The sequence below is a fragment of the Balaenoptera acutorostrata genome, chromosome 9 (genome assembly GCF_949987535.1).
Source record: "Balaenoptera acutorostrata chromosome 9, mBalAcu1.1, whole genome shotgun sequence".
Lineage (NCBI taxonomy): Eukaryota > Metazoa > Chordata > Mammalia > Artiodactyla > Balaenopteridae > Balaenoptera > Balaenoptera acutorostrata.
The window spans coordinates 41,340,747-41,353,522 of NC_080072.1; the positions used below are offsets into that span (position 1 = coordinate 41,340,747).

A 12,776-nucleotide genomic window follows, 5' to 3' on the forward strand; every position below is an offset into this window, starting at 1 on the left:
GCCTTGCTTGGGAGGCAGAGGAATGGTCATCAGTATTGTTTTGAGAGGGTAACAAAATCCAGGATATCCCTGGAGAACTGAGCCAGGCTTGGGGCCCCGTGTCAGGCAGCGTCAATCAAGTAAATAATGACATTTTCTTAAGGTTGCCCCCTTACCCACCCTGCTTGTTTCTCCAACATTTCCTTACTGTGCCCCTGAGTGGTGCCAGGGAAGCACGGCAACAGCATCTGAGTTAACCTGGGCTAGAGGCCTGGGGTTCTCAGATATTACTTGGAACCATAGCAAATCAGGTAAATATAAAGGTGAGAGTTGAAATCTTCAAGTTAGTGCCTATTGAATCTGTTTTTATAGAATAGCATTTTTCTCTTTTCTTCCTTTCTTCATTATCTACCAATAGGCAAGTTGTATTTGAGGGAGAATTTTTTTTTTTCTTTCTCTCTGGGTCAGATTCCGACAGGCCACTTTAAAATGCCCTTTCTAATTGGAATGACAAAACACAGGAGAATTTACTCCAAAGAGAATACAGCAAGTGAAGTTGTGCCTGCTTTTTTACTTTGGTTTCCATGTACTAGAGCACACTGGTGCCAATTTAAAGGCCCTGTCAATTTCTCTTTTTATCAAGTTCTCCTATTTCTACCCATAGTCTGCATTGTTCTTTTTACTTTATCAGTCTGTTAAACATATGTCACTAGGGTATTTCAGGTGTCTTCTATTATGGCTCAAAGATTGGTTGGAGAAGGGAGTTTAGCTAAAAATTGTGCCCCTTGCTCCTTCAAGGTGGCCGGTAGGACCCTTAACTCTTCTTTCTCCATTTGAGGATTGTGAAATGCCATTTTAGAAAAAGTAGCTGTAAGACATCTGGAAGATGTCAAAAGAGCTCAGAAGAGCAGCAATATCAGAATCTCTCTTCTTGGACAATGATTCTTGTCTGGTGGTTAGGAATAGGAAATGCGTTTCATTGTGATTCACTGTATAGCTTATTTTAACATATAAAAGCAGAAAGCACATGGGCTTTAAAGTGAGACTGACTCTAAAATAGATAATAATTCCTATCATATATAACTATTTTGAAGATGAAATAAAATAATAAAGGTAAAATACCTAGCACAGTACCTGACTGAGCTGGTGCTCAATATATGTTTGTTGAATTAACACACGAATGAATGGGGGTGATGACTGGATGAGTGATTATGTGAAAATCATGTGATTATGAGAATAAAAGGCCTTTCACCTTTTTTTTATGGTGCTCTCCTTTGGAGATCTGATGTGATTTTATTACAGAAAGCAGGTATAAAAGAATATGTATTTCACATTATGGGAAATATTAGATACACTGTGACACCATCCATTATAATTTGATGTAAATTTGACTCCTTGGGGGGAAAAAGCATGCCTTTCTTCCCAAATACAATAGTGTTGTAAAATGACCCTGACACAAAACATTTCTTAGGTCTTGGCCATAGGCCAGCGTGTGTACTCAAAGACACTCAAGAATTTTACCATAAGGCTGAGTTTGGTTGGTAGGACCTACTGTTTTGTGCTGAATCTAAGCAGACTTAGTTATTAAAGTGTCACTAGGATCCAAGTCTAGTCTCAGGACACAGAACTCCAGAAACACTACTAGAGGTAATATGTATTTGTGGGCTTGTGAGATCTTCATAGGACTTTCTTAATCCTATGCTTAAAAGATTGGTCAATGAGTTAATGATAAAGCATAGAAGAGAGTCTTTGTGTCTTGGTTCTAGTTCATTGCTCTTTCTAGGTACTTCTCTTTTGGGGGTAAAGTCTGAAATTATTAATGTGGCCTAGTAAGACCCTACCCCTCTTTCGCCTCTTCTCATGCCGCTCTCTGCTCACTCAACAGTCACGCCATGTTGGCCTTTTCTAAGTTCATCGAAAAATGTTACCTTCTTTCCTGCCTCAGAGCCATAATAATTGATGTGTCTTCTTTTTGGAGTGTTCTTTATCAACCTTTCCACATGGATAGTTGGTAAAGCATTACTTCCTTAGAGAAGCTACTCTGATCCTTGTAGTCCTTCAGACTACATTAAATACCTTTGTCAGACAGCCACTTGACATTCTATATTTTTCTTTCTCAGCACTTGTTCTAACTGTAATTCCTAGTTACTACCTAAGCATTTATTTAATACCTCCATTAAGGCAGGGACTATTTCTGAGTTGCTTGTTGTTGCACCTCCATTGTTTAGCACAGTGTTTAGTTAATAGTACACATTTAATAAAGATTTGCCATTGAAAATTTCATCTGTACTGGAAATGTGCTTGAAAAGTCCCAAGGTTGGTTCATATATCCATTTCTACTTTAAATGATAATGCTGGAATGAGAGCTAGAGAATCCTTATTCTAGCTCCAGTACTAACTATACGATCTTGGGCACGCTACTTCTGTTCTCTAGACCTCAGCTCATCAGTGTAATGAAGAGGTCAGACGAGACTAAATGATCTGTTCAGCCCCTTTCAATTCCAGGTACTAAGTATGTTATTGTTCAGCTTACCAAAGTTTTAATGCTGGCTACTTTATTAAAACTGAACTAATAATAAAGGTAGGATATTTTTTAGCCATAAAATAGTAAAAGCATTTCTTAAAGTGCTCCTATAAAATATGAGTGATTTTATAATTTTGAAAAATATTTAACAAGGCTCATTTTTACATGTATACACTGCATGTCTTTATATATTTTGGATAAAGAGACAGTTCAATATCCCAAACAACCACTGAACATTTTTCAAAATTGAAATGGAAAAACCTGTACTTACAAAAACAGTCTTCACCAAACTTTAAATGTTTTTAGGACTTTGGCTAAGCCTGTTATAAGCTTTACTACATTGTTGATTTTTTAAACCTCAGTGTTGTTTGGAAATTAATATTCATTATTATCGTCATTATGACTATGAACTGTGTTCTGAGAATCTTACATGGAATGACATTTTTGTAAACGCTTATGTAATAGTTGATCAGAGTTTAACCTTTTTCCTTCCTAAACCATTAGTTTGCAAAGGAGTTTTCTAACTTAAAGCTATTTATTTGAATAGTATTTTATGTTCTTTCAGAAAAGGATGCAGTAGCATTTAGGGAAAGTTTAGATTTATAAGTAACTAGGCTGAGAAGAAAAATTAGTACTACAATTTGTGTTAGAAAAGTGTAAGATGGGTTAGTGAAGCTAGCAGTTATTGAGGAGCTATCTAGTCAACATTCTAAAAATGACTTCAAGAGAGTAATTTCTTGTGAAACAGCATAATTTAACTTGCACTGAATTTATTTTCCTTTTATTTCTTAAAACTCAACACCATAAAATTATTCATTACATTTGCAGTAAATATAATCGTATACCACTGCTGTTGCCTCATTTATAGAGAGAATATCTCTCCTCCCTAACATCCAGGGATTTTATATATAGCACATTAATTCAGAAAATATTGATTGGTTATCTCTTATTTGCAAATCACTATTGTTGATGCTAAGCATTCAAAAATAATTAGGTTGATCATGACTTCAGTAAGCTTACAGTCTATCAAGCATGATAAGACGTGTGCATAACTAAACACAAAGTTAAAAAAAGTGATAAGCGTTGCAGGAAAGGTGCAAATCAAGTGTTAAGGATCTTTATCTTACATCTCCTCCAGAGCTATATGCTTGTTCCAAGACTTTGAATCCTCCTCAGCTCCTAATACAGAGCCTGGCATATGGAACATATTCAATTAATGTTCACTTAGAAGATGAGCTATTTGTGAAATTGTTCTGTAAACCTATGCCTATTCAATGAATGGCATTCTTTTCTCCAAGTCAGATCTAAAGTCTTCAATCTGAAAAGCTCTATACTTCTATCTAAACTAATATATTTTGTTAGAATGTGAAAATTTTTATTTTCATGAGCACTTTCTATCTTTACATTGGACTCTAATTTCTGATTTCTATTTCAAGGCTCATTCTACTAAATCTTATCTGATATTCTACTGTCCAGTTTACCCAGGTCTGTGAGTTTTACAGGCTGTGGCTATGCTTCTTCCTGCCTCTAACATATCAGTAACCAGAAGGCACAAGGAATTCCAAGGAATCAACGATTCTAAGGCACCTTGCCTTTCTTAGGTACAAGCCTTTAGAACGGGATGTAAAATAGATGATTGTCGAAACTTTAGCGGAAGCAATGAACGCTACTCTGTTTCTCCAAGGCAACTGTATTGTTCAATTATTTTGAAGGATTTCTGAATTTAGTCAGCCTTTTAAAAAATAGATTTGTGTCCAAAGATTTGTTTTTCTGCTTTTCTTCACTAGTTGAAGTTCCTTGAAGGACTCAAGATTGAGTAAAATTGACTTTCTTCTGATCTTGTGAATCATGAGGTAAAATGAAGGCATAAATGATGTCTAAGGACTCTTGCCTCTCGAAGATTTCCTGACTCTTTAATACTCAATAGTAAGGCATATTGGTCATGATACCAGCCACCATATAGCCAGCATTTTTCCCCTCCATTCAGTGTAGAACTTTTCTTCACCGGCTCAGCATCCACCCCCCACCCCCGCGCCCCGCCCCCTTTGAAGACACCTGGCTGAATTTTAAAGGGAAAAGATATAAAAGGAAACAAGGAAAAAGGAAACACGATAGTCCTTTCTTTCTCCTGAAGTTCTAGCAGTTTGACTGACTCTTACTTGTGAATTTTTCTTGCCACTGAGTCATTGCACATACAGAATTATGAAACTTTAATTTCTTTAGAGGCTTGTTATATTAGAAAAATTGTTCCAAAGAAAGCAACAATCATGACATAGGCACATCTGGCTCTTGCAAATTATTCTTTATTAAGCTTTCATTTAATTACATGTGCTGAAAGGTCTGTTTTTGATTACTGTAATTTTTTTTATTTGTCCATCTGAATGATAGTAATGCTGGAAATTACATACAAACCACCTGTTTTTTCTCCCCTACTAATATGGCAAAGTTTGAGCTATTTTCTCTGTGGTTAATGAACTAGGAAGCTTTCTATTTATTATGATAGAAATATGACTATCAAGGTAGTCATAATCTTGATGGCTTAATTCTTGATGATAAGAAGAAAAGAAGATATTTGAATGGCATTTTCAAGCATGAAATTGTGTTAAAATTGAGGTATCTGAATTCTGGTTAGCCATAGCAGATTAACACATTCATTTATCACCAATTTCACCCCAAAGCTAATAAATCTACAGTTAAGGATTTCACATCCTGTGCTAGGAAAAAGAAGCTTGATTTTTTTTCCCCCACAAATCTGGCTATATTCTCTTTTGGATTATGTTATATGCTGCATAGAAATAAGACCCCGAGGAAGGAGGGACTGCCTTTGGGCCTCAGGGGTCTTGAGGGCAGTACTCTTATCATCCAGAAGGGTCAGCATCCCCAGAGAAGTTTAGTCAGCATTGGATTAGAATGATGTTCTTCCAGAAACCCCTAGGAACGTTTAGATCAGTTGCTTAGTTCATGAATACTAAAATTACATGAATGGGCATACCGACTTTTAAAGCACTTTTATGAAGATTTTAGGTACTAGGAAGAATATTTGAGACCATTTAGTCAAATTCCTTTTTGTATGATTGAAGACATTGAGTTCTAGAGCAATTCAATCCTTTGTTTAGGGTCATAAACATATTTCTAGAAGGACCAGGAACAGAATAATGACTCCCATATCATTGCTCTTTCTTTCTGTTATACTGTTTATTCTCTTTTATTTTCCTCTTTAAAAATAGTGAAAGAGAAATTGCAAGGCTGTCAGAGAAACAATTATCTAACAATACGGTAAGTTTTTTTTGAAACTCCATTTCAGCTGCATTTAAAGAGATGATGTTTGTCTTCCCTCTTTTGCAGCAGCTCTATGCCGCTCAGCTGGCCAGCATGCAGGTGTCACCTGGAGCAAAGATGCCATCAACTCCACAGCCACCAAACACAGCAGGGGCAGTCTCACCTACTGGGATAAAAAATGAAAAGAGAGGGACCAGCCCTGTAACTCAAGTTAAGGTATTTGCTTTGCAGGATTATGGAAACAGTTTGGAAAATAGCTTCACAAGAAAGGTAGTGAACCAGGCTGTGTTGGGAATAAACGGCAGGAAGCAAACCAGCCTAAAGGAACCCCAAAATGCTCCTCTTTATTGTAAATTTCATGATTGAGCGCTGAGAAACAGGTGTTTCCCTTTTGATAACAATAGTGCCATATTGTGAGATCTTCACCTATATCTGCACACTTACTTCTCAAGAGTTTTTCCCCTTTGGATTCTGGTGTTTATTTTTTAATGTTCATTGGCATGAATGGCCATGGTTTTATTACCAGTCTTTGTCATAGTCTTGTGACACTTCTCTCTAACTTCCTTAAACAAGTGGGGAGCCAACTTACAGTGCTAGAGGAGGAGGATCTCAAAACTTTAGATTGACAAAATAGAACCCAGTGCTGAACTTTATATGGTTTGTTGATAAAGGTCTCTCTCCTTCAAAAATAGTTATAAATGTGGGCTCTGAGGAATGAGTTGTGTCATAACCTAATCATGCTTTGATGCCATATATAGTTGTGATAGGATAAACAGGATTGCCCGAGTTATGACTGAAACATTAACAGATCCTTTCCTCACTGATTTTCAGTGTCTTAAAATGGGGTAACCAGGAGGTGCTTGGTGACAGAGGGGAATTGATAATCCAGTCTAACTTTGTGCTGCAGCTGGTACTTATAGGTTTTTGTGATTGCCTTTGCTTGCTGTATTGAATTCACAAATTCAGACAGCTCAAAGAAACAATTGTTTTGTATCACTGACTTACCTACTTTGCGGGATATGTTAAGCACAGATGTATTATTGTCATGTGCCCAAAGTACTGCACTTGGAGAAATTTTGCAGTTATTTTTAACTCATTACATGGGAAACATCTAAGGCCAACAAAACAGCATTGAAGGCCACAAAATTACTGAAATTGTTTTATTTTCTAAAACTTGCAGATAGGGACTTTGAGATTTCAGAAAAGCCCTTAAAAAATATGGATCCCAAATACCAAAGATAAAAAAAGTAAACATAATTAGGACGGATAGTTCTGCCAGTGCCCACCCAAAGGAATTAATTTAATGCCACCCATGCCTTTAGATTCTCCAAAGAAGTAGATGAACATTTATGCTTTGTTAGAAATATTGAGATATGACAATAGGCGGTTTACATTTAATAAGATAGTATTAACTTATGGAAACAGACTATTTATTTTGTGTTCCAAGAGTTTCTTTTTGTGAATAAGAGAACACTACCACTCAAACCAAGGCACTTTGTTTAATTATAGTTGTTGGAGTATAAGCATATCAAACATCAGTGACTTGAGGTATTGAGTATTAGATATTTTAACATGAAAAAGTCATTTTATAAGTGGGTTGGCCAAATGGAACTACACCAAACCAAGCCTTTACTGGATGAGTAAAATGTTCCCTGGTTAGATTCAAGTTTATATTTGCTTTTACCATTCCAGCTTTGTGGGCCAACTGAATTTTATTACTCACTTGACCACATGCAAATTCTTAGGGAGTTCTCTATATAATTTGACTTGACTGTACTTTATGTTAATAACAAAGGAGGCATTTATTATACTTATTAGATTGTTTATTGTATGTGTGAGTAAAAATATATAGACCAAGACATAAAGCAAATGTTTTAAATTTTTAAAATAGCTCCTACCTATTATTACAGAAGTTCTGAAAATAATCTTATATTTTGCAATTGAAAAAATTATGGTCACTAAAATATTTCATGTTTCTCTCTGTAGTCATTCTTTCCCTCTGTATATAACACGACTACGTGACATAGGGCATTGTTAGCTGAAGGTAACAAAAATAAAAATAGACGGTCTTCCTTTCCTTTTTTCCCCCAGAATTTTTATTTGCTATAGTTGTCAACATCAGCAGTCAGGATGTTTCTGTTCAAATGTCAGTTCTGTTGCTTTTACTAGATGTGTCACCTTGGGCAAGTTACTTCTTTCAGCCTCAGTTTTTGCCTCTGTAAAATGGAAGTTAATATTTTTACGGGTCTTAAATGAGATAATACATCTTCTAGAATATAGTGACTATTCCATAAATGTTAGTATAGCGATGACGTTGATGATAATCTGATGCTAATAAAGAAGATGGTGGTGGGTGGTAGTAGTGGTTGTAACTGAAATATCTGGTTGTATACCGAGAGAGATCCTAAAAGAAACCTAGAAGATTTCCATTTTAAACCATTATGGAGGAACAGGGATTTACTTACTCTCCAAACTTAAACAAGTAAAACTCAAGACACAATATATAAAACAGTAGTTTCAGACATTTCCAATAGGAGTACAGGACAGTGACCCCTGATAGAAGAGAAACAAGTGAGGCAAGCACTACAGTTGTTCCAGCTTACTGTCTAGAGAGAACTTCCAGGCAATAGTGCGGGGGCAGTGGGGTTGTGGGTGGGGGGGACGTGTAGCCACATGCAGCTTGGAAGCCTTCCCGAGTAGAAAGACAAGAGTTCAGAGTTTAAGGATGCCAAGTAGATGGAACTTGTGAGGTAGAGTACCAGCGGAGGGAGCTGTATAGAGAGAGAGAGCACTGGAAATCTGCAGAAGGTTCCCCTGTATTTAGCTGAGTACTGATCAGCATATGCATGTGAGGAAACTCTCTGAGGCCAGGGAAAAAGACCAGATGTAGCAGACAAAACCATTGCAAGGTTCATAAAGAACTGAGAATGATTTGTGTTCCCACTGGCCAGATTGGAAAGATCACTTGACACATGGGCACCAAGTAGAGTCCCCAGCAGGGTATTACCTCACTAGTGGGGCCAGATTATCCCTAGATTAATGACTGCTCTGGACCTGCCCAACAAAGCTTAAAAGTAAGCCTAGTAAGGCTTTCCGTGTCTCAGAACAAAGTCCACAAATATTTAAAGGAATATACAAACTATGAAACCCAACACTGTAAAATTCACAATGTGGAGCATGTATTCAATAATTACCAGGCTTCCATAGAAGCAAAAAAATATGAACAATGATGAAAAGAATAATCAATCATTAGAAACAAACCCCAAAATAACACAGATGATAGAATTAGTAGATAAGACAGTAAAAACAGCTCTTACAAGGGACTTCCAACTATAGCCAAGTGAAGAGGTAAGCATATCTGCTCCTGTTCACCCACAAAGTTTCTCTTGGGCCAGGACAGGCTGTGAGGACCAACAACAGGCCTGCCATTGTGGAAAGGGACTGATTTGACTGGGAGTTAATAGGTGCTTCCCATGCTCAGTGGCATTGTTGGTGGAAATGGCAATTATTGAATTATAAGAATAAATAATAAATTAGAATATACAGTCATACCTTTTTTATTTATTTATTTTTTATAAATTTATTTATTTTTATTTTTGGCTGTGTTGGATCTTTGTTGCTGTGCACGGGCTTTCTCTAATTGTGGAGAGTGGGGGCTACTCTTCGTTGTGGTCATGGGCTTCTCATTGCGGTGGCTTCTCTTGTTGCAGAGCACAGGCTCTAGGCACGTGGGCTTCAGTAGTTGTGGCGCATGGGCTCAGTAGTCATGGCTCATGGGCTCTAGAGCACAGGCTCAGTAGTTGTGGCACACAGGCTTAGTTGCTCCGCGGCATGTGGGATCTTCCTGGACCAGGGCTCGAACCCATGTCCCATGCATTGGCAGGCAGATTCTTAACCACTGTGCCACCAGGGAAGTCCCATAACCTTTTTTACTGAGCTTCATTTTATTGTGCTTCACAGCTATTGCACTTTTTACAAATTGAAGGTTTGTGGCAACCCTGCATAGTCAGATGATGGTTAGCATTTTTTTAGCAATAAAGTATTTTTTAATTAAGGTATATACGTTGTTTTTTTAGACATAATGCTATTGCACACTTAATAGACTACAGTAGTGTATAAACATAACTTTTATATGCACTGGGAAAATTCATGTGACTAGCTTTATTGTGATATTTGATTTACTGCAGTGGTCTGGAACCAAACCCATAATATATCTGAAGTTTGCCTATATTCAAAACTGAGTAAAACCAGGTGTTATAAACTCCATATATTCAAGAATGTAGAGGAAAACATGAACATTATAGGACAAGACATGGAAAACTTATATTGAATGTCTGGAGATGAAAAATACAGTGTTTGAGATGAAAAGTACTCTGGATTAGTACTGATTTGGAATAGCAACAGATTAGATATGATAGAAGAAAAGACTAGTGAACTTGATGACATAACAATGAAACTGTCCAAAATGAAATACATAGAAAAAAGACTATCAGTGCTGTGGAACATCAAATGGCCTCATATATGCAAGTGGAGCCCCAGGAGGAGAAGGAAGGGACAGAAAAATATATTTGAAGAAGTAATGGCTGAAAATTTTCCAGATTTGAGGAAAACTCTGAACTCAGGTATCTTATGAAGCTTGGTAAACCCCAAGTAAAAGAAATGTGGAGAAAACTAACTAGATACCTAGCTTATAAATCACTATTATTTAGTTAGGAGTAAAGGAACTAACTAGTCTAATATCCTTTGAGTTCAGAGCAAAGGCAAGTAAATTGTAATGAAGCACATCAGATAATTTCGACATTTGTAATGGATACAACTATGTTTCCTGAGAACCTATCCTGTATCTGGATAGAGATAAAAGTGCATTGCACCATAGATGTGCCAGATTGCTTATTTCCTACCAAGACAAACAAACAAACAAAACAGCAGCATAAAGCTAGGGTATCCCTACATTATCAAATGACTTATTTTAGCTGATAGTTCAGTAGAAAAAGAGCCTGGGATTTGGAGCCCAATAAACTATAATTCAAATTTTGTCCCTCCATGTATGACTTTGGACAGTCATTTTATCACTCTGACTGCTTCTTTCTTTGTAAATTTAGAACACTACTGCCCAGCCTCATAGAGTTATTGGTAGTTAAATGAGCTAATACTTGTGAAAATGTCTAGCACGGTGTTAGTACATAAAGGCTCCTCTGTGCATGTTATTTTCATTTTCTCTTTCTAATCCTCCTTCCTGAGTACTGTTTTCTGGCATCCCTTTTTGTTCCCTCTTAAACGGTGACCATTAGTACTGGAAGAGACCTTAGAGATCAGCTAGAATCAGACCCTTTTTTCTATAGATGAAGAAATTGAGCCCAGAGAGGTCACATGTTTGCCACAGGGGAGAAAGTTCAGTTTCCAAGCTCTACTGTGTGTTTTAAACAATAACTAAAAGCAAGTTCTCTGTGTCTTCTCAGAAGCAAAACAGGAGTTAACATTTGCTGACAATTTTATTTTAAACACAATAATGCAGATCTTAAAACTGAACATTTAAATGAATATGCTCATATTACAATTAAATTTCTAGAATGATGGAAGTGTTGTTAAGGGTGTTCTATGGCAGGATAAATGAAACAAAATAAAGTTGAGGAGCTTAGCTTTCAAGCTCCTGCTAAAACCAGAGTTACAAGCCAGGTATTTGAATACTGTGCTCAGTATAGAAAAACAGGCATCTTAAAATAGACATTCTGTAAATATATGTAGCAAAGAATATAAAGAGACATCACTTTGGACATGAAAAATAAATTGTATATAGCATGGTATGTAAAACATAATTATAATGTGTGCTTGCTCTTTGCAAAAATTAATTTTAAACATAAATAGAGACCAGAATATAGACCATGAAGAGTGCCCACGCCCAGAAAGCCACATAGAAGCCATGCTGTGGCATGCGGCTCCCTGGGCAAAGGCCCAGAAGAGCAGAGGAAGGCTTTGTGTTTCCATTTTTAAAGTACTTGCTATTGTTTGATTTAAAATATATATTAAAAAATTAGTGGCAGAGCCTATTTATAGTTCCAGGAACTTTTCAGAGAGAATAACACAAAAGCACTACAGAGCTGCTGAAATTTTAAATAATTCTTTGTAAATGCCCTAGGTTAATTTAGATCCCTGAAAACACATTAGGAAATTAAGCTGTAATGTGAGCTAATTCAGATTTTAATTTGGCAAAAAGAATGATCCAACTACACAGTTAATGTAAATAGAAACATAACACAGGGAAATTAATGAGGTTTCCTTCTGATGAATCTTCAAGGAGGTAGATCATTAGCTTCTTTTGTTATTATTGTAGGAGAATGTGGCATTGTCTCTGAGGTATAAAATAACTGTGGCTAACTACGTGATAATGTGCTTCATTTTTTAAAACATAATTATTTATGGTAAACTCTTGTAGGATGAAGCAGCAGCACAGCCGCTGAATCTCTCATCCCGACCCAAGACAGCTGAGCCTGTAAAGTCCCCAACATCTCCCACCCAAAGCCTCTTTCCAGCCAGCAAAACCAGCCCTGTCAACCTGCCTAACAAAAGCAGCATCCCCAGCCCCATTGGAGGAAGCTTGGGAAGAGGATCCTCTTTAGGTAAATGGAAAGGTCAACACCAGGAAGAGACTTACGAATTAGGTAAAAGAAAGCAAAACATGTTCACTGATGACTGATTCTTGTTTCCAAAGTGTTCCTTAGTCCAAGAAAAAAAAAAGTGAAAGTAAATAAAGTAAAAGTAAAATCTTTTCTACTGAAACATAACCCAGTTATGGTGTCTTGGGTGACTAGATCTTTTAGAAAAGGTTATAATATAAATCCTGCTGGGATGGGTTCTTCAGATAATGATGAGTTAGATCCAACACTCAGAGACCTAGAAATTTCTGTGTTTGGTCAGTGCTTTGCCGCTGAAGCAACTCTAGGCAGATTAAGAGTGAACGTGAACCCTCCAAGGGCCTAAAGGAACCTGGCCTAAA

The 12,776-nt window shown here is 36.8% G+C and overlaps 1 protein-coding gene across 19 annotated transcripts in view; it reads left to right on the forward strand.

Annotated features, from left to right (window-relative positions):
* SOX6 (SRY-box transcription factor 6) overlaps window positions 1–12,776 on the forward strand; it is a 640,888-nt gene that overhangs the window by 540,321 nt on the left and 87,791 nt on the right. For 11 of the 19 annotated variants that reach the window (XM_057553078.1, XM_057553079.1, XM_057553081.1 and 8 more), the window contains 2 exons: window positions 5,849–5,998; window positions 12,216–12,441. In XM_057553078.1, the coding sequence (XP_057409061.1) occupies window positions 5,849–5,998; window positions 12,216–12,441 (376 nt within the window). The remainder of the gene's footprint in view (window positions 1–5,848; window positions 5,999–12,215; window positions 12,442–12,776) is intronic. The other 8 variants (XM_057553088.1, XM_057553082.1, XM_007174877.2 and 5 more) reach the window with 3 other exon arrangements.